The sequence below is a fragment of the Ornithodoros turicata genome, chromosome 6 (genome assembly GCF_037126465.1).
Source record: "Ornithodoros turicata isolate Travis chromosome 6, ASM3712646v1, whole genome shotgun sequence".
In the NCBI taxonomy this organism is placed as follows: Eukaryota; Metazoa; Arthropoda; class Arachnida; order Ixodida; family Argasidae; genus Ornithodoros; species Ornithodoros turicata.
The window spans coordinates 58653330-58681229 of NC_088206.1; the positions used below are offsets into that span (position 1 = coordinate 58653330).

The window sequence follows — 27900 nt, forward strand, 5'->3', positions numbered from 1 at the left end:
CAGACAACGAGCCCAGGGAAACGTCCCCGTAAAAAGAAAGCATGCGCTGTCGACACCAACAATGAACTCAGTGCTTTTATGAATAGAATCTGAAAGAAAATTGCTCAAACAACGGGGCTTTTGAGCTGATTTGGCTCCCAGAGATGTTAACTGGTGCAATAATCGTGTAATCGCGACCGACCGAGCGCGTCAAATACTATGCGGTCGTGTAACTGTCCCGATAAACTGTAGAAAGTCCTCTACACGAATCATTAAAATTGTTTAGCATGGCGGGATAAAAAGAGATTGATTCACGCAAGCGTGTCGAACACATGGCGGCTCCTTTCAGTATCGGAAAAGAAATGAGGTCGACACGAGATGACGAAAGCAAGAGACGAACGACAAGGACAGAGCGGCTAAATTTCCTGACATGTCTGAGTCAGTCAAGATCCTTTTAGAAACTATACTTTTGCCTTCATCAGCGTCGCGGCAACAATTGAGAGTAAGCCATCTCATACCACTTGAAAGAGACTGGTATGAATGCGATCGGCCAGTCGCGTGAATTAGTACGCTGGCATGGGCGCACTAACGGTCTGAAGAAGGTAGAAGGTCTTCTACGCTAAAGTACGCATCACCTTACCGCCGGGTACTATGCAGATAAACGGCTCCAGAATCTCCAGTTGAGGGTTTGAAGATAGTTGCCTTGCGACAATACATCATGCCACGTGAACTGATCGCCAGCAGCTTTCCGCATAAAATGAAGTCGAATAGAAAACGATTATTGACATTATAGCTGCTGAAACGAGCGAGAGCTTCTGCCAGGTTCCGATCGCGGCGCCGCCACGCGGCTCCCGTTGTCCCTAGGCCAACTTTTGATGGAGCTGCATGTCCAGAAAGCTATCAAGGGACCGTGGTTAGGGCTTGTCAGCAGGCCCCTGGCTCTGCTGGCTCAAAGGAGTACGGAATAGCACCTCGAACACATTTACTTTAGCCCTGATTTGAGCAGCAGCAGCAGAGCAACAGCAGCGGAGCAGCAGAGCTGCAGCGACACGAGCGGTCCCATAGCACTGGGCGAGAGCAGAAGCGCTGCCGAGCTGCAGAAATTCCCAGCTGCTCTCGTATCCGAATTTTGGTTGCTGTGCTGCCTTGTTGCTCTGCAGTTTGAGCAGCCGGTTTCGAAAGCCAATCAGGAGGCTGGTTGGTATTGTTTTCGTTCGACGGTGTTTAGGGTTAGCAGGGCAGTGAGTGACGGCAGAAGGTTTGTGTCTGGTTGTTCTGTGATTTGTTTCTGAGGACCTGGATACCCTTGTGATTGCCAGTAGTTTGGAGCGAGTGTTCAATCATCGGGACTGCGTGAAGCGCGCTTTCAGGACATAATTCAGTTCATAAAGTTCAATAAAGTATTCGACCGAACCTACGTGATACATATGTTGTGTATACCAGTTGCAGCTACATGTTCGCTTGTTTTCTGGAAAGTACTTCAAAACCCGTGACCTGATAATGTACAAGCAAATTACTTTCACGTCCATGCCAGTCCATAGAAGAAAGCCGCTGCTGCCGCTTATTCAAAACGAAGCTATGGGACGCCTCCAGCAGCAGAGCAGCGGCAGCAGAAAGCTCCTCTGCCGCCATATTGCCCTGTTGCTGTTTTGGTGCTGCTGCTCGCATAAATCTATGGGACCCAGCCCGAATCCTCGCTACGCGAGAATCGTGGCATGGTTGGTCTGTAGCCACGGCGCGGCACGCATGCGCAGTGGGTGGAGAGGGAAGGAGAGAGCGCATGCAGAGCGTGACGCGACGCCGATGCGTCGGCACTCGGCAATGCAACTGTGGTGGTTGACAGGTTCAGACGTGTCTGCGTGGGCGCGCCATGGGTTATGAAAGCTGTGCAAAGGAGCGGCAGCGAAAGAAGGCTCGTTTGGCTGCGGATGCTGTTTTGCGCTAGCGTTGTGAAGGGGAGTTCGTAAAGGGTTTTCGAGTTTTAATGCTAACGCATTTCCGTCAGATCCACCAATGAATTGACTTTTTTTTTCTTTTTTTGCCACGTGATATGAACATATTACCTTCAGGGTCTGCCACGCAAAATATTTCCTTTAGGAAGCGTACGTTCCCTAAAAACGTTAGTGTGAAAGAATGCGCGCAGCGGCGCTGAATACTCCCAGCTCCATCTGGCATGTTGTGACGACAGCACATCCGAGTGCTTTTATGGCTGCCGAGGATCGTCTGCTACAGCGCCGTTTATGTCTCCAAGAGTTTGGACACTGGGAGGAGCTTAATATGCGCAAAATGCGTCACCTCGCTCTCGCCTTCTCCTGCACTCGGCGCCATCTTTACATGGTCATCGGAGGCTGTCGGCGGCGCTGTGCTTGCATGGGGCATCGTCGGCATATACCAATTTATTACCCACATATTTTATTTCGATCGTTATTTGTATTAGACGTCTGAGACTGCTTTCTTGATTTCTATTAGTTTTTTAGTGCAAAGGTTAACCCCCCCCCCCTCCCGTTCATCATCTTAGAAATAAAATGGTTGTTCTTGTTGGATGCAAAGGTTCGAGTCCATAAGTGGAAATAACCACATTTTGCGACGCGAATAATCCAACACATTTTAGAGAGAGCGGTACGACACAGTATTCTTTCTGAAAATCTACTATCTGCATAATAATGTTTTACAATACATCACAATATTTTCAAAATTCAATTGAAAAATAATAAATTTCACTTGTCCAAAGCCTTCCTAAATTGCGGCAAAAGTTTCCAGAAGGTAATTGCCGAAAGTCCCACGGTCCTCCGACGAGTATGTCACCAGTTAGAATTTTTTTATCGCTTTAGGTGAAACAGCCTGTATAATTTCTGGTTGTGGTTGTGCTGTGTAGCAATTTCTCAAGCGAATCAGATGGATCAATCGAGACGACATCAAATAACGAATAACGACGGTTGTACATGAATATAGTTTTCCTATTTTTGGGTTCTCTTGCACTCTTAAAAATGAACTTCACCGCAAAGCACGCTCCTAGCCGACCATCATCTCGAATGATATCGTTATCTGCCCATATTTGTTGAAAACGGGAGGCGTATGCCTTTTTTGTGACAATTATGAACAGCATAAGTCACAAAAAAGGCGTACACCCCCGTTTTCAACAAATCAGGGCAGATAACGATATCATTCGAGATCATGGTTGGCTAGGAGCGTGCTATGCGGTGAAGTTCATTTTTAAGAGTGGAGGTATGGTTATTTTGGACATGGAAGCCACACTCTTAGAAATGAACTTCACCGCATAGCACGCTCCTGGCCAACCATCATCTCGAATGATATCGTTATCTGCCCATATTTGTTGAAAACGGGAGGCGTATGCCTTTTTTGTGACATTTATGCTGATATATAATTGTCACAAAAGGCGTACGCCTCCCGTTTTCAACAAGTCAGGACAGATAACGATATCATTCGAGGTGGTGGTTGGCTAGGAGCGTGCTATGCGGTGAAGTCCATCTCTAAGAGTGCACTTCGATGCAAAGTCAACGGTACTTATACCGGGTGTTTCAGTTAAATCCCCGGGCTAAATAATTCGCGAACGGGTGCACCAATCCACGAACTTTCTTTTTTACAAGTATCTGTCCGATACCACCTACAAGCTGCACACCGTGTGAATTAGTGGGAGGCGCTCATTATTAAAATAAAAATGCAAATGAGTTAAGTAAAAAGCGTAACTTGTAAAGCAGGGCGCTGTCGGCATTAAAATGGGTACTACCCCTTTTGAGACCTTCAATGGACACCTTTTAGAGAAAAATCTGCCACCGAAGCGGGTCATTTGTTGCAGTAATTAATTGGTTTCGGTTTACGTATTTTTGTCGCGGCTGGTCGCGGCGCAGCGCAAAAGGACGCTCTTTCACTCCCTTATCCATCAATAAATTACGTCCTCACATTAATGAATTACACCAATGAATTACACCAATGAAATACGCCCTTTTGCGGCAGGTGTCCACTGAAGGTCCCAAAAGGGGTAGTACCCATTTTAATGCCGACAACGCCCTGCTTTAGAAGATACGCTTTTTGACGAAACTCATTTGCATTTTTATTTTAATAATGAGCGCCTCCCACTCATTCACACGGTGTGCAGCTTGTAGGTGGTATCGGACAGATACTTGTAAAAAAGAAAGTTCGTGGATTGGTGCACCCGTTCGCGAATTATTTAGCCCGGGGATTTAACTGAAACACCCGGTATACCTATCGCATGTTGCAATTAGGATTAACTACTACTACGTTACAATTGAAGATCATTGACGCAATTGATTGATCATGTAGCTATCTTGAAATGGCAACATCGGTGTGAAAAGTGTTCACTAGGCGTCCGACGGAGCCGCGAGCGCTAAGGCAGTGCCGCTCCTTGAAATGTCGGCCGTACGGGAAACGTCAACCCAGTGACACCCATCTGGATTTTGATTAAATCCACTGTCATTCGTCACAGTGTACGGAGCGCACCGCACCTTTCGGGACTTCGTGTTTCTATACTTACCTGCGAGGGCCAGCCGCGCTGCAGCAGTTGGTGAGCGTTTAGTAACAGGAGTCCGACCAGTAGAAACGGTTGAAGGATCGTTGTCAGCTGAAGAGGCTGTAGAGGCCTTCGCTGCGTCCGTTGACGAGACGGCTTGCGCCTTGCTGTCGCGGCTTGGTGAAGCTGGGAAATGTGTTTTGAGTAGAGGGCATTTGGAAAACGGAACGAAGAAGTCACAACGTTAGTTGAGAGCATTATGCAACAGATGATGAAGCACAACTCTAAAGCCTCCAACACCAATGCTTCGAGGCGAGTCAATTCCTAACTGAGGTAAACTCCGTCCACAGGCCTAATTTAGGGATATGCAACCAAATCCTCGAATCCTCGAATCCCCAAATCCTAGGCACGGATTCGAGATTCGCGAGTCCGGATCGCACTGCCCAAAACAGCGAATCAAATCTTTCCCAGGTGGAAATGGTCTGCAATCCCAAGTGGTTTATGAAACCTTTTCCACTTGAAACCACTTTGAACCGCTTTCCACGTAAGTGGTTTAAAGTGGAAAAGGTTTCATAAACCACTTGGGATTGCCGGCTATTTCTACCAGGGTTCGAATCCACCAACCACGTTTGTTCGTTTCTTTTTAAAATCGGCGCCTCCAAGCCTGCTTGGCCGGCGGCCCCCGGGGCGCGCCAAAACCACAACATAAAGCTCCGATATTAGAAGTTTAAAAGCAACACGGTTTTGGTTGCATTGTTCCTTAGTTTTATTAAGCAAATTCAGACTCCTCAGTTTATGTATTTCCTGTAGTCGATTAACAACATGTACATTTAGGAAGAAGTTTTCTCCCGAAATTTGTTTTTCAAATTCTGCTTCAAAACACTTTTAAGTAGAAGAGTTTTTCCCTGAATTTTTAAACTTATTTTATAGAAAAGATTCGAAAGATTCGAGATCCGTAAGATTGGTAGATTCGCAGTACCTTCCTTGGATTCGGATCCGAGAAATTATGGATTCGTCTCTTTATCTAATGGTGTAGTGATTGCCTTAGGCAGACTCCTGACGCCTCCAAGTCACAACATAGTGCGACTGCGCGACTCAAAATGTGACTGTACACCGAGCGGCGAAAATACTCATCGCAGATGATCCATAGAGCGGATGTGCACGCTTTTTAAGTTGAATCACGTATAATATTCGGGTTAGCATAACACGTGAGTCAGCTTCTCCGTCTGCCTTGCGTCCGCCACCTTCCCGTATGACAGCACGACATCTTGGCCCAATATTGAATCAGGATTGGACCAATATTGAACCAAGATGTTGTGCTGCTTGGGTCAGTGTACAAACCAACAAGTGTCAGTGTACAAACCAGTGTACAAACCAACGTCAACCCAGTGACACCCATCTGGATTTTGATTAAATCCACTGTCATTCGTCACAGTGTACGGAGCGCACCGTACCTTTCGGGACTTCGTGTTTCTATACTTACCTGCGAGCGCCAGCCGCGCTGCAGCAGCTGGTGAGCGTTTAGTAACAGGAGTCCGACCAGTAGAAACGGTTGAAGGACCGTTGTCAGCTGAAGAGGCTGTAGAGGCCTTCGCTGCGTCCGTTGACGAGACGGCTTGCGCCTTGCTATCGCGGCTTGGTGAAGCTGGGAAATGTGTTTTGAGTAGAGGGCATTTGGAAAACGGAACGAAGAAGTCACAACGTTAGTTGAGAGCATTACGCAACAGATGATGAAGCACAACTCTAAAGCCTCCAACACCAATGCTTCGAGGCGAGTCAATTCCTAATTGAGGTAAACTCCGTCCACAGATCTACGAACGTGTATAGCATCGCTACAAAAGCAACGCCCGAGGAGCACTTTGTGAAATATGTGCTCGTGAACACAGTATGCTTGCGTATTCAGTAATCGTCCTGCTCTTGGGCAGACTTCACGGGAATGCTGCCGACATTCGTCATGAAAATCTACCGAGAAGCTCTGGTAAATCCGCAGACAGCACAATCAGGATTCGCTCCCGTGTTACCTCCTTTGCACGGAAGGGGATCATTCTTTATAACCACTATGCCGCGCGAGGGCTCAAGGGCTGTGGTAGCACTGATGCTATGGAGGAACGTCATATCGAGGGTCAGCGCGCATTCACACGTGCGTAAGAATGGATTGTAATTTATTTCAAGTTCTCGCTAGGATTAATTTTCTTTGAGATTATGTTGTCCTCGTCTCGACCCTTTTGTCCATAGTCATCTCCCATGGTACGTCCGCATTGTTGTCCCAGAATATGCATCTCACAGTCTGAATTAATGGTCACACTAAAGTTACCTCACTGCGGCACGTGAGACATTGCCTGAGCAACACAATCGTAATATGCATCGTCTCAAAATGCTGCACCAACATTGAACTAGAGGCATTGTGGTAACATTCCTGGCCGAACTGTCGAACTGCGCTTTATTCGGCCCCCTCAAGGCTCAAGCCCCCTCAGAGGTTTCGTGCGATGGCGTGGGACGCTTACGAGCTCTTTCTGCGTTCTGTCATGCTTCGGTTTATATACACTTTAAAGACAGAACTTCACGGCATAACATGCTCCCAGCCAACCATCGCCCCGAATTACGTCGTTCTCTCCCCTGATTTGCCGAAAACTAGTGCCGTGACAAGTGTCGCAGAAAGGCGTACGCTTCGAGCGTTCCCACAAATCAGGACTGCATGTGAACGACATCATCCCGTGCAGGCCTTCACCTTCAAAACACAAAATTTGTTGAACTGTACACGTGTTATGTGTCAAGATATGCCTCCACATGTCAGATGATACTATCACAAACTTCTACCAGAACCGGGTACTTGGTACATTACATGTAAAAGCACACCGTTAAAACAGAGCTTCACCGCATGTGGTGGCACGTTCACGGCAAACCATCATCGCGAATGACATCGTTCTCTCCCCAGATTTGCTGGAAACGTGCATTCGTACGCCTCTTTGTGACACTTATGCAGTCACGTTAGTTGTCACAAAAAGGCGTAGGCCTCGCGCTTTCCCCGAATCAAGAGCCTTCATCGTTTCTGAGAGCACTCGCAATTAATATACATGTATTATAATCATTATCCTTATCTTGTCATTAATATATCTTCATTAAGTATTACTACAATTATATTGCATTATTTATTGACACGTATTTAATTCCTTTTACGCTCCGTTATTACGTAGTAAAGGGCAAGTGACGCTTCCAACAACAACAACAAATACACTGATGATGATGAATGGGGAAATTCGCCACCTGGGTTGTGGCCCACTACCTCAATGCCGACGGGAATGCATGAAATGTAAAATGACAAAGAGGAGACGAGGCGGACAGAGACAGGAGCAAGGCCGCACATCAGGGTTGAAGAACATAAAGGAGACCGGTGTCTTGCAGAAAATTCAGGAAAATCTGCAGGACACGACGACAGTGTTGCAAGACGTCGGTCCAGGGACAGAGAGTTACCGGAGCGCCCGCTAAACGACATGTACCCTATAGTCACGCGGCACGCTTAACGCGAGGCTCCGGGACAATCCGAAACTATTATAATAGCTGTGTAAATAAGTTCCACCTCCCGTTTTCAACACATCAGGGGAGAGGACGATGTCATTCGAGATGATGGTTGGGCTACCGGTGAAGTTACGGCCGTCTGACTAGGGCATTAGAACCCTCATCCACAATTCGTAATCAACGCTCGCCACCGAAGAAAAGAAACGAAACGAGATGAAGAATGACATCGCTTTCCACATTGACTCTCTATATCCTCCTCTCTTTCCTTTTTTATCTCCTTCCCTTTTCGGACGGCACGCGTTCCCTCAAACCATCGCGAAAGACTCGGCGGTGCCAAACGGAGGCGTGTGCGATCAAATGTCATTTAGTGTGGCTATTCGATAGTCCAAGCCACCAGGACAAAAACTGTGCAAGTTTCATTCCAATCGACGGTGCAGTTAATTAGAAAATTACAATTAAAGATTACGGGCAACACTGTACTAGGTATTCGAAATGAATCCGTACTTCTGACACATACGGCGACAACCACATTGCATGCGTATAACACTGGGTCCGACATAACAATCCACCACAATCCACCATAAAATCCGCCCCTGCAATCCACACAACGATACACATCTGAGGATAAACGGATAAGCGAAGTGAAATGAAATGCTGAGCTGTTGAAAAAAATGTGTCAGACGTTCAAGAAGCCAGACAGCGTCGGGACTTGTTTGTTCACAGAGGTTCACAGAGAGAGTTTGTTCGTTCGAAAGAGGCTGCGAACAAAAGGAGCGCGCAGGCGCAGCAGAGAAGTAGGGAGAGCCCCCATCGAACAGCGGCCGGCATTGTGTTAGTTCGCAAAAACAGGGGTTAACAGGTTAACAGGGGTTTCAGAATGCATAGGTAAACAGGAAAACTAATAATATGGTTACTAAAATGACGAAGTTCCAATGTCATAGTGTGTAATACCAATTTTCAGTGTTGCCCGCTGTACAGGGGGTTGTTTGACACCAGGCGTCGCACCGCTCCACTACGCCGCATCTTTCATGGCAAATTAAAAATATTTATAGCGCGTTGTCGGTCGTATGGTTCCGCATATGGTATTTAGAAGCAACAAAGTCTCTAGTCTCATCACCGGCTGGTGGTGGTGGTGGTGGTGGTGGTGGTGGTGGTGGTGATAGGGCTTGCCGTTGTCGGCCTCACGTATGTGGGCAACGTCACGACTCACGCCCTGGGGGAATGTGCGTCCTGGGCCGACTTCTAAGGGAACTGTGCCGACATATGTCTGAAAGCGTCTGAGGAAAACCCAGGAAAAACTCCAGACAGCACAGCCGGCTGTGCTCATCACCGGCATATCATGCTTGTCTACTGCTTTACAGTACCTTTAAGCAAATCAGGAAGAACGACGATGTCACTCGGGATGACGGTTGGCTAGGAGCGTGCTATGTGGTGAAGTTCATTTTTAACAGTGCAGAATAACCGTTCTTTGTTCTGTACTTAAAGTACCAATGACGCAAAGTGCTTGATACTTGATGGTAACCAGTTATGAGGGGCACTTTGTCCATCGCTGTGCAGCAGCAGGAGGGCAGCAACGAGCGCAAGGGGGTACAGGGGTACAGGAGTGAGAACTGAGTGCACCCTTAGAAATGAACTTCAACGCATAGCATGCTCTCAGCCGAACGACAAGCGAATGGGAAGCGGGATCTAATAAAAAAAAAACAAAAACAATATACTAACTAACAACTAAGAGTGCATGTAGCCACACATTCGATTGCATAAAACAAGAAGAGGCTTTACGAGCTCGTACGGCGTGTGAATTACGTCCTCGGTGTGTCCAAAATGTGTCCAGTTCTTACCTGGAAATTCTCCCACTGCATATACGTCCAAAATGTTTTGCAGCATTATGCAGGGCATAAATCGGCAAAAAAAAGGCGTACATCTCCCATTTTCATAAAATCAAGGGAGAGAACGTTGTCATTTGGGATGATTGTTTGCTAGGAGCGTGCTATGTGGTGAAGTTCATTTTGAAGAGTGTGGAAACACCGGTGGTTGAAAGGAGGGTGACGTTGCCTTGCGCTTGGCGTGAGGGCGGAAGATCACGTCCGATCACGCGAACTCCACATTCTTAGAAATGAACTTCACCACATAGCACGCTCCCAGCCAACCGTCATCTCGAATAATGTGGTTATCTGCCCTGATTTATTGAAAACGGGAGGTGTACGTCTTTTTTGTGACAATTATGAACAGCATAAGCGTCACAAAAAGGCGTACGCCTCCCGGTCTCAACAAGTCAGGGCAGATAACAATATCATTCGAGATTATGGTTGGCTAGGAGCGTGCTATGCGGTGAAGTTCATTTTTAAGAGTGCGGCCACACATTCGATTGCGTAAAACAAGGAGAGGCTTTACGAGCTCGTACGGCGTGTGAATACGTCCTCGGTATGTCCAAAATGTGTCCAGTTCTTACCTGGAAATTCTCCCACAGCATATACGACCAACACCACGGAGAGCATGCACACCAGGACAATGCCGGTGCCTGCATAGGTCTGATTAGTCCATTTCATCCTGCGTGGACACACAATTGAATACATGACGTGTGCGTAAAACCACAGTCGAGATGGGGTTGCATTCTTTATGGATGCCTCAGGACAAAATAAGGAGAGAAAGAGAGACGGCCTCTTGATGTTCTTTGCGCTTTTGAAACACATAATTTAACATTTGGGGGGAATTCCATGTCTTACATTTAGAACATTTACATATAAGGAATGAGTTTCGTTGGAATATTGGGGGGCCAGTGGCGTATTTACTGTATAAAGATATATGTCAAGAACAAGTTCAAGAGCGTAACGTTTGACAAAATACAAATAATTTTTCGTTGAATTCGCGGCAAAGTGCGACGTCAGTGCAATGAGATGAAGTCCGCAGTGGAAACTCCTCGCAGTATCATATAGGTTGATCGCATCTTGGCCTTCGATTTTAATTTTTTTTCTTCATATTTGTATTATCTTTCTCTCTCTCATTGACCTTTAACCTCTAAGTGAGTGGCCGTTCCTCCGAGCGTAAAGCAGTTTCGATGCTAAAATAAGGTTATGTTCAACTGAAAACCTGTTCAGACTCAAACGTGATAATAGCGCACCACAAGGATTACAACTGATAAACTCGATTTTAACCGTAAAATGTACGTCGCTTTCTGGTGGACGCTGCCACATTGAAACCGCAGCGCCGTCTATTTGTATTGCTCTCCAGGTAACGCCAGTCCTCCTCAGGTAATCGAGGATGCGGCTATAGAGTATGTACCACTACGCCAATCCACAACGTTGCGAGCTCCCAATATTCAACTTTAAAAGATCACGTAAAAGATTGCGATGGTTGCATTATCGCGGAACGCAAATTCTTTTTCACGGGCATGGAAGAGGGAAGCTTCTTTATCAGGAGGCTAGGTACATTCGAGAGGAAGGGGATAATTGTGTTAGTATGGCATCCATTGATTTCACCAAGAAAATAGAAGAATTTATCAACGCACGAAACAACAGATAGGCAAGCAGATTTCGAAGAACTTGTTTCTAGTGTATAGCGCTCTCTTTTGGTCGGTTTTTGCGGGGTGAGAGGGGTGTCACTGGTTTGCTCGAAAAAAAAAAAAAAAAAAAAAAAACACTTCACTTGGTTGCAGTTCAGTGCCGGTCCTTGTCCTTTTATCCTCTGTCCTTGTCCTACCCAGCACTGGGGGTTTTTAATTGTTTTTAATTCAATATGAACCAACCAGACCAAACGCTTACTCTTCTGTTGCAAGCTCATTGGCCTAGACTGTGTGCGCGCTCCGATTGGTCGACAATGTTTTGAAATCGCATTTTCTACGCCCGCATGTGCGTGCATCGTCCCGGCGGCCGTTTCAACAGTTTCAGCATAGTTTCGAAATAGCTCGCATCGGCCGGCACGGCGTCCGTCGGCTTGTGTTCCGTGTTTCGGTGATGTCAGTCGGCAGGACAGTTTGTGATTCAACGTGTGTTGTGCTGTTCCTGGACACGACTATTATCCCACGAACAGTCTATCAACTCCGGAACTGGAATGCTTCGTGAGTTGGAGAGTGAAGAATACGCTCGGGCCATGTCGGATTTCGAGGGCTGTGTTCGTTTTGCTTCAAGTTCGAACTTAGTTACAGTGCGTCAACAACGCAGTGGGCTTTGTATTCACAGTGCACCCATGTATAAGATCTTTGAATCAGTGCTTTGTGTCAAATAAATATTTCGTTTAGCCAAAAGAAGCTTAAGTTATTTTGAATATCGTGTAACGGCGGTAGGCGTGAAATCCGGTATAGAAGTCGATGGTAGCCAGAACCAGCCGAAAGCTCAGCCAAAGTTAAGGCTCCTGATTGGCCGACTGGCATTGCATAATTTCTACAACGTTGCACTCTCATTGGTCGTGTGCCCAGTGTTGTGTGAATTATTTCAAACTATGGGCTCTACGGGGAGCTGCTGGAGCCTGGTAACGCCACCTTTCATTCCTCAAGGAGAATTTTTTGTACTTTCGTGTTTCTTTAGCCAGTCGGATGGTCGGATTGTACGAAGGAGAGAGTTGCGTTACTGACGCAGGAAGAGAGGATGCTTTGATGCGCACTTTACTTAGTAATCCCTGCGGGCGGAGCGCGGATACGTCCGTTGCACCCGTAGAGAAAAGTGTTTGAAATGGGGGTAACCATCCTCCTTTACCGCGTTGATGGAAGCCCTTCTTTTTATATAAGAAGGTTGCTCATTACCTCCAGAAGACCCAAGTTCCCCCCAACATTTAAAGCAAAAACGCTCAGGTGGCAAAAAGAGCACTATAAAGGAAGTAGTGGAACTTGTACTTTACCTATATCTTGTCCTCCCTGCTGTTTCGACAAGGGAAAGAAAGAAAAAGACGTGTATAGACGTGTGTACGTGTAAGACGTGAAAAAGACGTAAAAGACGTGTTAAAGTGTAAACGGAGTCCTGGCGCCAAAGCTTCGGTCCTTACTGTGAATCTCATCGATATATTTTCACCGTTATTAGCACGTGCCCAGTGCCGTAGCCACGGGGGGGCTAAGGGGGGCTCGAGCCCCTGTCACGGACCGGCCCACGCAAACCGTGCCAATCCGAGGAGAATATAATATATGGAGGAGGGAGGGGATACCATTGACACCATTTACATTGACACCATTTAACACCTTCCTGGAGGTGTTAAATCCGCCTACACGCCAGGGAAATCTGTTTTCTTTGACGGCTTTCCATCTGAGTCAGTCAGAACTCTCGTCTTTCTTCCGTCTGGTTTTCTTCTTCGGTTTTTCATGAAACCAGTGTGACGATAGCGAAAGTTCTTGCAGTTCACGGCGTTTATCTAAGCAGCACTCTTGAACGGTTTCAAAGAATGAGCTTTTCAAAATACTTCCAATTTCGTGACACCACCTCATTGGTCATGACACATGTAATTGTATTCTGAGCGTCCAAATCAATTATTTTCGCTCCTTTTTTTCATCGCGTTTTGAAGTGTGCACAAGTACGTGTGTGTTGTCGCAACCAGGATCAGCGGGGGGGGTTCGTATCGAGGCCCCCCTACCATGGATGTCTGGCTACGCCACTGCACGATGCCTAAACGTCCATTATACCAAGGAACCGTGATTATACAGGGTGTTTCAGTTAAATCCCCGGGCTAAATAATTCGCGAACGGGTGCATCAATCCACGAGCTTTCTTTTTTACAAGTATCTGTCCGATACCACCTACAAGCTGCACACCGTGTGAATTAGTGGGAGGCGCTCATTATTAAAATAAAAATGCAAATGAGTTAAGTAAAAAAGCGTAACTTCTAAAGCAGGGCGCTGTCGGCATTAAAATGGGTACTACCCCTTTTGGGACCTTCAGTGGACACCTTTTAGAGAAAAATCTGCCACCGAAGCGGGTCATTTGTTGTAGGAATTAATTGGTTTCGGTTTACGTATTTTTTTCGCGGCTGGTCGCGGCGAAGCGCAAAAGGGCGTATTTCACTGGTGTAATTTATTGGTGTAATTCATTGGTGTAAGGACGTAATTCATTGATGGATAAGGGAGTGAAAGAGCGTCCTTTTGTGCTTCGCAGCGACAAGCCCCGACAAAAATACGTAAACCGAAACCAATTAATTACTGCAACAAATGACCCGCTTCGGTGGCAGATTTTTCTCTAAAAGGTGTCCACTGAAGGTCCCAAAAGGGGTAGTACCCATTTTAATGCCGACAGCGCCCTGCTTTACAAGTTACGCTTTTTTACTTAACTCATTTGCATTTTTATTTTAATAATGAGCGCCTCCCACTAATTCACACGGTGTGCAGCTTGTAGGTACTTGTAAAAAAGAAAGCGCGTGGATTGGTTCACCCGTTCGCGAATTATTTAGCCCGGGGATTTAACTGAAACACCCGGTATACCAAAACAGATATTACACATGTTAAAATTCCGCCCAGTGTCCTTTTCTTTTCCTTTTCGTCGTTGCACAAAGTGAATATTTTAACATCAACATACTGTGTCCTGCAACGGACGTGTTCGACAATCCCATGTCCCAGCTTGTGACATGGGAGGACACAGCATGACATATAGCAACGCTGTATAGGTACATAGCAACGGAGGACAGCAGGACATAGCAACGCTTCATAATCATCCCTGCATGAAGCACACTGTACAAAGTAGCCAGGTTGTCATGAATTCGAGCAAGTGTCAACCTGTAATTATGGTTTTTTATTCGTACAGGGTGTTTCACGAAAATCCCCCCAGCTGAATAATTTGTGAACAGGTGGCGCTATCGAAGAAATTTCTTTTTGGTAAATATCCTTGGGACATCGGCCTCGAATTGAGTAGTGAGCGGCTCATTTGCATACGCTCACTAATTAGCTGTTAACTTTTAACCTTTACTTCGGACGCATACGAAACCTGTGTTTTACGCATCGCGGCCTTTAGCGAAAAATATTGCAAGGAAAAAACCGCATCGACACTTAGTGATTTTTTCGAGTAATTAATCGGTTTCGGTTTACATATTTCTTGCGCGGATCAGTGCACCAATGCGCTCTTTGAAAGATGAAAGAACTGATGTTCTGAGGTTGGAACAACATAGAAGGGACAAACACATACAAAGCCTCAAATTGTGCCTATGTTGTTCCAGCCTCGGAACATCAGTTCTTTCATGTTCAACAGTTGCCGCCTGCGTCGATCCCGTCGTATGAGTGTGTGTATGAGTGAGCAAAAATGTAAGAGTGAAAGGAGGATGAGCGAGAGAGAGTGGCTGGTTTGTCCCTTCATATGACGCACCCTGGAAGTCACTGAGAAGGCGTGTTAGCTTAGCTCAACTGGTAGAACCCTGGACCGGCAATCCAGAAGATGTGGGTTCGAGTCCTACAGCTGGCTATCCTTTTCAGTGACTTTCATCTTTCATCGTCAATTTCGTGTTCATACGCCTGGTTGACACACACGAGGTTGACGGAAGATAAGGAACAGCCGCAAGACCGCTTTGGTGTTCCCTCTCCTTCTCTACACTCTTAAAGTGAACTTCACCACATAGCACTATCCTAGCCAGTCGTCATCCTGGATGACATCGTTCTCTCCCTGGATTTGATATGTATAGGAGACGTACGCTTTTCTTTCTTTTTTCTTCTTTTGTTTGTACCATTGATGCCGTGCATAAGGACAACAGGAAAGACTCCGCCTCCGTCTTCAACAAATCAGGCGAGAACGTTGTCATTCGGGATGATGGTTGGCTAGGAGCGTGCTATGTGGTGTAGTTAATTTTTACCCACTCTCGACAGCGCTCGCGGCGCATTCGATCAATGATCAATGATAAGAGCACACTATCCCACCTACGGAACGACAGAACCGGCAGCGCTGTTTACCAGTCGCTTTGAGAAGGAATACCAAAGCGTCTCTTGCGGCTGTTCCTAATCTTCCGTTGGCCCCGTGTGTCAACCAAGCGGATGACAACGAAATTCATAGCCGGATAGCTGATCCAAAGAGCGTATTGGTGCACTACACTCTTAGAAATGAATTTCACCGCATAGCACGCTCCTAGCCAATCATAATCTCGAATGATATCGTTATTTGCCCTGATTTGTTGAAAACGGGAGGCGTACGCCTTTTTTGTGACAATTATGAACAGCATAAGTGTCACAAAAAAGGCGTACGCCTCCCGTTCTGAACAAATCAGGGCAAATAACGATATCATTCGAGATTATGGTTGGCTAGGAGCCTGCTATGCGGTGAAGTTCATTTTTAAGAGTGTACTCCGCGCAAGAAATATGTAAACCGAAAGCGATTAATTACTCGGGAAAATCACTAAGTGTCGATGCGTTTTTTTTTTGTTTTTTTTTTGTTTTGTTTTTTTTTTTTGCAATATTTGCTATATTTTTCGCTGAAGGTTCCGATGCGTAAAACAGAGGTTCCGTAAGCGTGCGAAATAAAAGTTAAAAGTTAAGGTGTTTATCTAATTAATGCGCGTGTGTAAATGAACCGCTCACTACCCAGTTCATGCCCGATGTCCCAAGGATCTTTACAAAAAAAAAAAGAAATTTCTTCGATAGCGCCGCCTGTGAATCCCCAGCTGGGGGATTTTCGTGAAACACCCTGTATAATTGGTGCATACTTTGCGAGACAACTGAGATCATGAGCGATATCTGTGGATTGCTTTTGCCCACGTGAGGGTTCTGCGCGATGAAAGCTCATCACACGGCACCATTGGAGGCACCATCACAAGGCACCTTGTATCCTGCCACCAAGTTGCTGGCGTCCTCGGCCGGGTTCGAACCCGCGATCAGAAGGCGATCACGCTAACTACTGAGCCACCGAGGCCGGTTATGGCTTTTATGATCTCTATAGGTTTGTACGCTTGACGGCGACACTGTTCAAACGAATAGGGGTGCTTACTCGGGGGGGGGTACTTACTCGAATAGGGGTGCTTACACGCCATCATTAGAGTAGAAAGTATCTTGTTACGAGTTTGCAAATAATTAAGGCTTGTCGTGACGTCATTCTATATGCCATTATCTTGTATTGCTAGAGGATGGGACAAGTCGCAATTCAAGCTTACCGTTTTCTTCACTGCTGTCACGTTTCCCGGACATTGCAGTGGTCGGTGCTCAACCAAAGACAACGTCTACCGGGCGAAGGTGAGTGAGTATGGTGGAGTGAGCTAACTACCACGCGCTCCCGTTGTTCTCCTCTTCCTTGGCAACAACAAAGGTTTACCATCTAATTAATAACATCGGCCAATTTCATCAATTCTTTTGGATATTGGGCATCTCATTTTCGGAGTGTCTTTCCATCTCCACCTTGTGGCCTTTATTATTTTATATCAGTATTGAAATTATTAGGCTTTTCGAAATCGAAAGTTGAAATAAAGCAATGTTTGTGCATATTTCACACTGTGCAGTATATGTGCAAAGTGTATAAGATTCATTGGAAAATGTGAGAAATGTCTGTGTTTCTCAATCGTTTTCCTCCCGCATGTTGATGCGCATTTGTTAGCGTGCGATTTGACGGATATGGAGGCATCCAGAGAGCCCACAACTGAAAACAGATCATACAGGAGGATGATCGCTTTCCACGGTGAGACTGGAAGGTGACATGGGTTCGAATCCTGTCACTGGTTGTGCTGTCTGAGGTTTTCGCTGGGTTTTCCGAAGACTTTCTAGACGAATATCGGCACATTTCCCCCTGAAGTCGGCCCAGGACGGATACTAATCCCCCTGTCCCCCACTCCTTCCTGCTGTCCTGTCTCCATCTGTCTACGTCTGTACGCCGCTCTTAGCCACAGTTGCTTCTCGGCGCTAACACTGAATTAAAAAAGAAAGATCATACAGGACAGTTTTTCCGTGTTCATAGGGTGTATATAGTGCTTATAGCCAACACGGGCAAGCCGTGGAGCTCTCTTCTGTCGCTGTTTTTTATTATCATTGCCTCTCTTTCTGTCATTCTTCGTCTGTTCCCTTGCCTCAAGTGCACATTTAAACTGAAACGTCATATTATTCAATAAGACATGACAAAACTGCACTTGGCGCGAAGGCGCATGAACGCCTCGCTTGCCGGTGTCGTCAGGAACCACTCTACGTCTGGCATCACTGCGATATTACATATTACCGTGGCTCGACCTGCAGCTGGCCACATTGTGCTTCGCAAAAATGGCGTCTCGTCGGAGAGTTGTGCAAGCGGAAGATTTGGCGAACGTAGAATTTGAAACCAGTGAGGATGTGGAAGTAATTCCAACCTTTGACGCTGTAGGACTACGTGAAGACCTATTGCGTGGTATTTACGCGTACGGTAAATGTGTTGTTGTGAAGTGACGCTGTGACGTAGCCTTGGGCCTAAACACGCCTGGGACCCTGGGACGCGCGCCTGAAGTTTTGCGGAACGATGCCAGCGCCAATTTCTCCCCTGTCGACGGAAGGCGAAACTACCGTCCCGTGTATGCCGGAGTGTGCTGCTGGGCGATTCCACGCGAAATGATCCAGCTGACCTGCTCTGCCCCCCCAAAACGATCCCGAATTTTTACGAAAATTTTTTTAGCAGTCGCTAATAGTGCAAAACGACACACCACGAAACATTTCTTCCCAAATCTCAATGTGGCGGGTGCTAGACACGAGCGAAGTTCGCAGCGCTGGCAAAAACCGTGCCTGCCGTGAACGGCAGGTGCGGCTCATAGAAAGCACCCAGAACTGTGTGGTTTTCTTTTGCGGATAGAGGAAACTATGCTCTACACAGCATCCATATCCCGGTTGTCGTGCTGTAATCAGTGCAGGTATACAAAGGCCGGAAGTTTCGCAATTTTCCTCCTACTTCGCGATTTTTTTGTGGACAATCATGAATATTTTTTTCCTGCCAAGGCACCAAGGAATACTTCAACAGGAAAAATCGCCAGACACGTAACTTTCATAGTCATTGCAGGAAAAAAAGAGGAAGTATGCGATTTTTCCAAAATTCGCTACAATCGAGCGTAAAACACGCAATGAAGAGGTCGGAAGATATGCCTGAAACCAACGCAGTTTTATAGAACGAGCCTTCCTCTACAACATATTAAAAAATCTCGAGGGTGTTTTTTTGTATACAGGAGAAAATAATTTTTTTTTTGTAGTAGAGGGTATTACGACCACAAAAAGAAAAGAAAAAGGCAAACAAAAAAAGCTGTCACCACACTTCATCCGCACGGGCAACTTCCTGTCTTTCGTTCTGACAGTGAAAACCCCGGAGCGGCATAGCTTTTGTAGCGAGGACAGGTCCTGAGCGTCCTATCATCAACTCGTGCACTCCAGTCCAATAAATGTATCCCAGTGCAGTGAATATGTCTCTAAACCCTATGGAACGTAATTTCAGTGGGGCTTTAAAACAACAGTGTTGGGACGAGGCTGTCCTTTTAACCACTGAAGTCAGTAACACACCTTTGGCTTCCACTTGAGCATCATTTATTCAGTTGTTAGAACATTACTACAGAATAAAGCAAATGTTGATATTCAGATAATATAAGCCACAAGTTTATTCGGTCTCACTGAGCTCATTGAGGAGATATGTAAAGTAAAAATACTCTAGCTTTGGGATTAATTCTGAAAGACGAGTCATCCCGAGTGACTGCCACAGTCTGTGTCTCCTTCGGACTGTACACAAACAAAACACCCTTGGACAGGTTGAGAACGTATAACTGGACTTGGACTTGAGTGTAGTAGCAATGTTGATTCCTTAGTGAGTGATACCTGTTCATCACACATCTCTAGATATTCTACGAAACATCGTGCACCATCTTCAAAAATAACGCTCCTGTGAAGTATGCTTCCACGTTCTCCACCTTGCCGAATCCATAAAATAGACGCAACACTGCCATAGCTAGGAAAGCACGGCGGCACAACGCAGAAGTAGCCGTTCACTTGCTTTCGCTGGAAACAGCTGCGCCTATGGCCTGGCTGGCGCGAGACGGTAATTACTCCACCACCGCGAGTGGCGCTGTACGCAGTGAACTTGCACGCCACCTGGCCGAGGTGAAACACGCCTGGTTTACGTTATGGCCACCGGAATCTTTTGTTGTATCGAAATGTGGTGTCTAAATAGATACTAGATGCTGGTTTTACGCATACGCGTACTCGTGTAGACTGTTCTGTGCGTGTAACCTTCATGAGTATCACCTTCGGGTTCCTTACTCGCTTCTTGCGTCTTTTGTTCAAGGTTTTGAGAAGCCGTCAGCAATTCAACAGTCATTAAAGGTCGAGATGTCATTGCGCAGTACGTATTACACAGCACGCACAATAGTCATTTCGTGTTATCAGTGTCTGTCTTTGCACACCTAACGATTTCTACTGACCATGTGCGTGCATAAGCTCTGTGAATACACGTATCTTTATCCCACATAGGGCGCAGTCAGGAACAGGAAAAACTGCTACATTCGCAATTGGCGTTCTTCAGACAACTGACACCCAAGTTCGAGAAACACAGGCACTCATTTTGTCACCCACCAGAGAATTGGCTGTACAGATTCAAAAGGTGCGGAGGAGGACGTTTTCCTGTATGGATAGTGACACTTAAAGTGGTGGCCCACATTGTAGGTCATTCTTGCTCTTGGAGACTACATGAACGTCCAGTGCCATGCATGCATCGGAGGCACTAATTTGGGTGAAGACATCCGCAAGCTAGACTACGGCCAGCACATTGTATCCGGAACACCTGGCAGAGTGTTTGGTGAGTAGGAGGAGCGTAGCAACTGTTTTGTGGAGCTAAATGGAAAATGCTTAATTGCAGACGTGATCAAGCGGAGGAATCTCCGAACTCGTTCCATCAAAATGCTTGTCCTTGATGAGGCTGATGAGATGCTGAATAAGGGTGAGTGTCAGCTAGGAAACATTGCTGCTACGCATTTTAGATGCATCCTATAATTCCCAGGTTTTATGTCAGTAACCATTGTTGTCTTGACCCCCATCGCAGGTTTCAAAGAGCAGATCTATGACGTGTACCGGTACCTGCCCCCCTGCACCCAGGTTGTGCTCATCTCAGCTACATTACCGCATGAAATCCTTGAGATGACCAGCAAATTCATGACTGATCCTGTTCGTATCTTGGTCACGTAGTGCTAAGCTTCGTACTCGCTCAATCTATTTATTTTCCCTTTTTTTTTTTTTGCAATCAGCTGACTATTTTGAGTGACCAGCAAAACCAACACTGAGCTCTGGGATACCTACGCAGTTGGCATAAGTAAAAAGCTGTAGGAAAAAAAGTTAGAAGTGAGGGAGACTGTGTACCAAATCCGTGGAATACAGCGTGTGATACGGAGCCGTAGAGATATCGGGTTGAAAAAACGTTCCACAGCTCCTTTAATCTAAGGTGATAGCGGTGATCAAGAACACATACACAATGTTACAGAAACTTGTAAGGATCTCACGAATATGGCTATTTTGGAACGAATAAGTTCACGTCAAGCCGGTATGTTACGATGCCTGATGCACCATTTGGTTGAAATGGTTCGTGATACCTCACTCGTTCCTATTGTCTGATTTTTCTTGATGATTGTCCGTTCAAACAGTGATGAGTTGACACTTGAGGGCATCAGACAGTTCTTTGTCGCTGTCGAAAGGGAGGAATGGAAATTTGACACACTGTGCGACCTGTACGACACCTTGACCATCACACAAGCAGTCATCTTCTGCAACACAAAGCGAAAGGTAGCTGTCATCACACATTGCCCCTTGTGCCTGTGACCCTTTTCAAAAATGAGCGCCACCTGTTGCGCTTTCGTTGAACTGAGCTGCGCCGGCCATGTTGCGGGAGAATCCGACGCAGCAGCAGACTGCTGACGCCTGCTCAGCCTATGAGCCGTTGTGAATTTATCTTTCCTTTTCTCTTCGTTGAAATCTGTAAATGATGTAAAAAAGTACACATTTGAAACTTTCTTTTCAAGTGTTTATTTGTTTTGTACTTCACAATCAGAAAATATGGGCAACAGTATTTGAAAATCAAAATGTGTCAGCTTAGGCTACACAACAAAATCGACCCACGTGTCCCAGAAATTGCCATTTGCCTGAGTTTGGTTGTTGTTCTCGTGATTTCTGTTTAGTGAATCAGCGATAAAACTTGGGCGGGTTGGTAGAACACCATAAAAAAGGTAAAAACCCCAGTGTTAAAACACAGGGCATCGAATGCTCCAGCAGTTCTGCTTCAAGTAGAGCGCATCGTCCTGTTTAAACTGTCGGTGTACTTTAGGCTGGACAGCGGACACCCTGTATAGCAACGCGCACAAGACACCGAGGTAGTTAAAAATGTAGTTAATGTAGAAGACAGGACAGAAAGACGGGGTGAAAATGTTTACTGGTGCGCAGGTGATACAAGGAATGACTAAGTGCATGTGGCACGAGCCACGCTCTGGGGTCAGACTGTCGTCGTCTGTAATTGTTTCAACATCCTGCCTCCCGACGACGTGGAGGCGGATGTTGGTACGTGGCTAAGGTGATGCACTGACTGACAAAGTGGGTTTGCGCGAAGTTTCCAGGGTCCGAGTACGGAACGCAGGTCGGTCTCCTCATCCATGCAGTCGAGCGCTGCAAACCATTGATGTCGCGGTTCCTCAACTTCTGGGTGTGCCCCAAGGACGCTACTGCCACACTTTGCGCCTCATCCTCTTTGGAGGGCAGTTGATCACTCCTGTGGCAGTCTCGATGCTTCGGAGCTCGTGTGCGGATTTCAGCGTGTCCACGGTGCGCTGCGCTGTCATCAGCTGAGAAGTCCAGTTGGCACAGGCAGGTGGTACAGTCAGCGGTAGAGGCGGCCACTTTATGTACCGTTGAGAAGCCCGCAGTGATTCGTCCTCGCTGGTTTAGATGTGGCGTGCCAACTGCGCTGCATCCAGGCGGTGTAGCTCCCGTTGCAGTGTTGCACAACAGTCTTTGCTGAGGAGTAAGTTTGCAGCTGTCGATCGAAGTGTCGGAAAGCTCCGGCTGAGCCTGCGACTGGTTGTTCATCGGAACGTTTGGGTTGTGTGGTATGTCATGCTGGCGGCTCGGCTCTCCATGACATCTTTCAATCGCTATTTGGGGGAGGAGCAAAGCGTTTTGGTGGATGACTGTCCGTCCTTCGATCATTTGGCATTCATCATTCAATGAGCATGCCGTTTCACTTGCGGTCTTTGAGGAGGTGGAGATCATTGCGTGCTCTGATGAGTAGTTTTGTACGCTCTGACTCACTTCCACAACAAGCGATTCTGTCGTCACAGTCTTGCACAGCACTTTCTCCGTATCTCCCTCTTTACCGTTCCCAACGAGAGTATCCTCAACAGACAGGCTCTTGCTGTCAGGCCCGTTTTGGCCCTGATTATTGGTTGGAGGCTTAGCATATCCCCGTTGCGATGTGCAGTCTTTTTGGGAACCTGCTTGTGACGCTGCATGCCTGGCCTTTATCGCGCTGATGATAGACATTCGTCTTGCGGTTAGGTAAGCCTTCGCCCTGGAAATCGCAAATGCGATGTCGCCCTGGTAATTCAGTTGCGTTAGATATTCGTTTTCGAATTCTTCCTCATCGTAGTAAGCTTCGATTTCGTTGTCCGTATTCCTCAGGGCATCGTTGAGGTTCAGTAGCCGTTCCACGTCCTCTTGTAGTTTCGATCCTGTAGTTGGTTGCTGTCGATGAGACGCCATTTGTCGTTCCATTTCGTTCATGATGGCCCTCACCTGCGCACGTAGCAAGTTCCTTTTTGCGTTCAGATGCTGTCGTTCCATGGCTGTGGTCAGGTCCGTCGGCCGCATCCTTCTGTCGTCCTCACGTTCTATCAAGCGATCCTGGTCACGGCACCATGTAGAAGACAGGACAGAAAGACGGGGTGAAAATGTTTACTGGTGCGCAGGTGATACAAGTGCATGTGGCACGAGCCACGCTCTGGGGTCAGACTGTCGTCGTCTGTAAATGTTTCAACATCTCCTCCAACCAATAATCAGGGCCAAAACGGGCCTGACAGCAAGAGCCTGACTGTTGAGGATACTCTCGGTGGGAACGGTAAAGAGGGAGATACGGAGGAAGTGCTGTGTGCAAGGCTGTGACGGCAGAATCGCTTGTTGTAGAAGTGAGTCAGAGCGTACAAAACTACTCATCAGAACACGCAATGATCTCCACCTCCTCAAAGACCGCAAGTGAAACGACATGCTCATTGGCTGATGAATGCCAAGTGATCGAAGGACGGACAGTCATCCACCAAAACGCTTTGCTCCTCCCCCAAATAGCGATTGAAAGATGTCATGGAGAGCCGAGCCGCCAGCATGACATACCACACAACCCAAACGTTCCGATGAACAACCAGTCGCAGGCTCAGCCGGAGCTTTCCGACACTTCGATCGACAGCTGCAAACTTACTCCTCAGCAAAGACTGCAGTGCAACACTGCAACGGGAGCTACACCGCCTGGATGCAGCGCAGTTGGCACGCCACATCTAAACAAGCGAGGACGAATCACTGCGGGCTTCTCAACGGTACATAACGGGGCCGGCTCTACCGCTGACCGTACCACCTGCCTGTGCCAACTGGACTTCTCAGCTGATGACAACGCAGCGCGCCGTGGACACGCTGAAATCCGCACACGAGCTCCGAAGCATCGAGACTGCCACAGGAGTGATCAACTGCCCTCCAAAGAGGATGAGACGCAAAGTGTGGCAGTAGCGCCCTTGCGGCACACCGAGAAGTTGAGGAACCGCGACATTAATGGTTTGCAGCACTCGACTGCGTGGATGAGGAGACCGACCTGCGTTCCGTACTCGGACCCTGGAAGCTTCGCGCAAACCCACTTTGTCCGTCAGTGCATCATCTCAGCCACGTACCAACATCCGCCTCCACGTCGTCGGGGGGCAGGATGTTGAAACTTTTACAGACGACGACAGTCTGACCCCAGAGCGTGGCTCGTGCCACATGCACTTAATCATTCCTTGTATCACCTGCGCACCAGTAAGCATCTTCACCCCGTCTTTCTGTCCTGTCTTCTACAGTTAAATAACGTCGGCAGTAGTGACAAAGTTGTTTTAACTATTGGTGCTATGATGTAGTTACACTAATACTTAAACTACAAAAAAGTAGTTACCGCCCTGTAGTAAAGATGAGCTTTGTGAAGCAACTATGCCACAGCAGATCAAAGGCACACACGCCATCACGAACAGTGCATCTGAGCCAAACAGATCGGCGACACATAGGGGTCATTTCCTTTTTCATCATTTTTCTTACCTTCGTGTAGCACGATACCTAGATGAAGTACGTACCTTGCCTGTATATAATAATGTTTCTTTGTTTGTAAGGAAAAACGAACGAACGAATTAACTCACTGTTCATAGTGTAAAGCGTCCCAAATATGCTCCTGTCAAAATCTGAATTCTCCGAAATGTGAACAGCAGGCTGCGAGCCAAATACTATCTTCACTCCCCTTGTGCACAAACTGCTCAATGTAAAAGTTGTAACTTGTGACATTTCGCTGTGACAAGCCAAACCACGCCATGCTTTCTTTCGAAAGTCTTGGCAACTTAGATAGATCGGTCACCCATCCAGCCACGAGGAACATTTCCACAGAGATGACGAAAAAAAAAAAAAAAAAAACTGCCGCCCGTAGGCGCGTGCGTGTGTCTGGGGCGCTCCGTCCCTCGCAACATGGCGGCCGCAGCTGCCCACGGCTGCTAGGTGGCAGTATTTCGAAACAGGTCTATCCTGTTGCCCAAACTTGTGTGAAATCTTTCCTGGAATGCGATAAATGTTTTCAGGTGGACTGGCTGACAGAGAAGATGCGTGAAGCAAACTTTACAGTGTCCGCAATGCACGGTGACATGCCGCAAAAGGAAAGGGACGCCCTCATGACGGAGTTCCGCTCTGGACACAGGTATGCTGCCATATAGTTTTGGTTCGGGTCTTATTAGGACAGAGCGTACCAGTTTCGTATGACATCTTGCTGTGTGAATAATTTACCTTGGTTGCTCCAGCCGTGGAGTTCTTTGCGTCCTGCTGCATAGAATATGTCAGGAAGAGGTATAGCTATGGGAGAGGTCATGGAAGGAAATGGAAGTGAAACCAGAGCCTATTAAGAGAATATCCTGCTTGTTCCTCTCCATGGGTGCGGGTCAGCTGCCTTCTCGCTCTAACAAAACAGTCTGGAGATATGTACGTCAATTTCGAGTGAAAAGGCTCGCAGGAGAGTTGGTCGGAATGATACACTCCTCCCTACAGGTGGACCTGGAGGTGGGTGGTCTGGTCATCCTGATCCCCCTCAATTTCTGTCACTACATAGAGTTTCAATTGGCCTTCGGTAGTATGGTAGGATACTGTCCAAGGCAGGACCTCTCCTCAGAAAAATCCTAGATCTGCCTCAGCTCCTGCCAGACATACAGTGAACCCTCGTTGGTATGTTAGTCTGACGTGCTCACTTTACAACCGTTTTTCTTGCGAATCGTTCCGCTGCCACATAGGTTCACCTTGTTAGTATGACCGCTTATCCGACAGTGGCCGAGATTTTTTTTCACAAGTAGGATCAAACACAGGCATTATCCTCTCTAGCGTTGGGATCCGCAACATTCCGAAAATGTGGGATCCTAGCTGTTTTTCATGTTCCAAAATCGTAGGATTTTCTAAAAAAATCCTGGTATTTCGAATGTGAAGGGACTGCAAATAAAAATGAGCCTGTTATTTGAGAACATGAAAAAGTCAGTTTTTCGATAAAAAGCGTTGCATATTAAAAATACACGTAGTGGAAATCATTCACTCTTTCCGTACCGCCGCTACAATGGCAAGTTTTGGGTGTCTCGGTAAATATATTTTTTGTCGCTGACGGTATCACTTCACAAACTATGTTGCTACGTAGGAAACTGTAGCGACGCGAGTCCCTATCGAAAGATGTAGGTTTCAGAAACAAAGCTGTCTATGTACTCTAAAAATTAATTTTGGAACACAAAAAAAAATCTGTGCAAACAGCAAAAACTTAATGGAGACACTACTGTATCGTGAACAAAAATATCAATCAACAAGTTCCAAAATATACAAAATGTGCCAAATTTTGTCAGAAATGTCTGCAAATATTAACACTCTGGATTTTAAAAAATCTGAGTTATGGAAAATAACGCCAACACCCAAGTTGTTTATGTAACTGAGTGACAGAGTTCCTCGACCGTAATAAACCAGAAATGAACATAATTTCTGCAGAAAACATTAGTTTCATGTTCTTGTACCACATTTTGCTATTTCACGGCTTTTCTGTTCCTCCCGGTTAGTTTTGAAACAGGAAGAGCAGCAATAGTGCAAGTTCCACACAACTGTCCACCCATTCGGGACAAACATCTGATTATCTAGCACCTTCAGAGTCGTTATTTGCATTTTAATAAACAAAATCAAACCAACATATGCTTGAAAGGCAAGTGTTGCGCATTTGTGAAAGACGTACACTGCGGGAACGCGACTAAGATAAACTCTCCACACTGCCTCCTTGGCCAGGGCCTCATAAGTCACCACAATGAGGAAAAGCTAAAAGTGAAAACCAAACTGATTCTATAGTGTTTTTAGTATCCACCAGATGCCACCACTTGTCCATATCTGCTGTAGAGGCAGAGTAGCACGACTCGCAAACCGTCGGTCACCGGTGATGACGCTCAGTGGACATGGTAAGGAAAGGGTTGAGCTATCAGAAGCATTTTGATTTGGAATCCCGAGATCCCAGACTTGTCAGGAAAAATCCCTGGACTGCAAAAATGGTGCAGGATTTCCAACACTAATTTTCTAGTTATTATGATTGTGTCACATGACCCTCAGGGTGGCCCAGAAAGAGGCTACCACATACCTAAGGCAAAGGGTGACACGAGTTAAACTAGGGCACAAATGTTTAGGGTGACTTTTGATGTTGTTGATCTCAGGAATACTCGTAGCACTTTTCGGACCGCCAAAGCGCTGAAGTGCTTAAAAAGGCAGTTACCACTGGACCAAGTGCGTCATTAGTT

The 27900-nt window shown here is 46.5% G+C and overlaps 2 protein-coding genes and 1 pseudogene across 4 annotated transcripts in view; 1 reads left to right on the forward strand and 2 right to left on the reverse strand.

Moving 5' to 3' along the window:
* The window catches only part of LOC135396808 (uncharacterized), a 31291-nt gene extending 14160 nt beyond the window's left edge, over positions 1-17131 (reverse strand). For 2 of the 3 annotated variants that reach the window (XM_064628001.1, XM_064627999.1), the window contains exons 1-5: positions 17020-17131; positions 12815-12833; positions 10434-10531; positions 5952-6113; positions 4493-4654 (exon numbers count right to left, since the gene is read on the reverse strand). In XM_064628001.1, the coding sequence (XP_064484071.1) occupies positions 4493-4654; positions 5952-6113; positions 10434-10531; positions 12815-12833; positions 17020-17053 (475 nt within the window). In that variant the 5' untranslated portion in view covers positions 17054-17131. The remainder of the gene's footprint in view (positions 1-4492; positions 4655-5951; positions 6114-10433; positions 10532-12814; positions 12834-17019) is intronic. The other variant, XM_064628000.1, reaches the window with a different exon arrangement.
* A 943-nt stretch (positions 17132-18074) lies between these two features.
* LOC135396811 (eukaryotic initiation factor 4A-III-like) lies at positions 18075-21292 on the forward strand (annotated as a pseudogene).
* A 35-nt stretch (positions 21293-21327) lies between these two features.
* Positions 21328-27900, reverse strand: part of LOC135396810 (uncharacterized) — a 43452-nt gene continuing 36879 nt past the window's right edge. Inside the window, exon 11 of the mRNA XM_064628005.1 lies at positions 21328-21815. Coding sequence (XP_064484075.1) covers positions 21765-21815 — 51 coding nt within the window. The 3' untranslated portion in view covers positions 21328-21764. The remainder of the gene's footprint in view (positions 21816-27900) is intronic.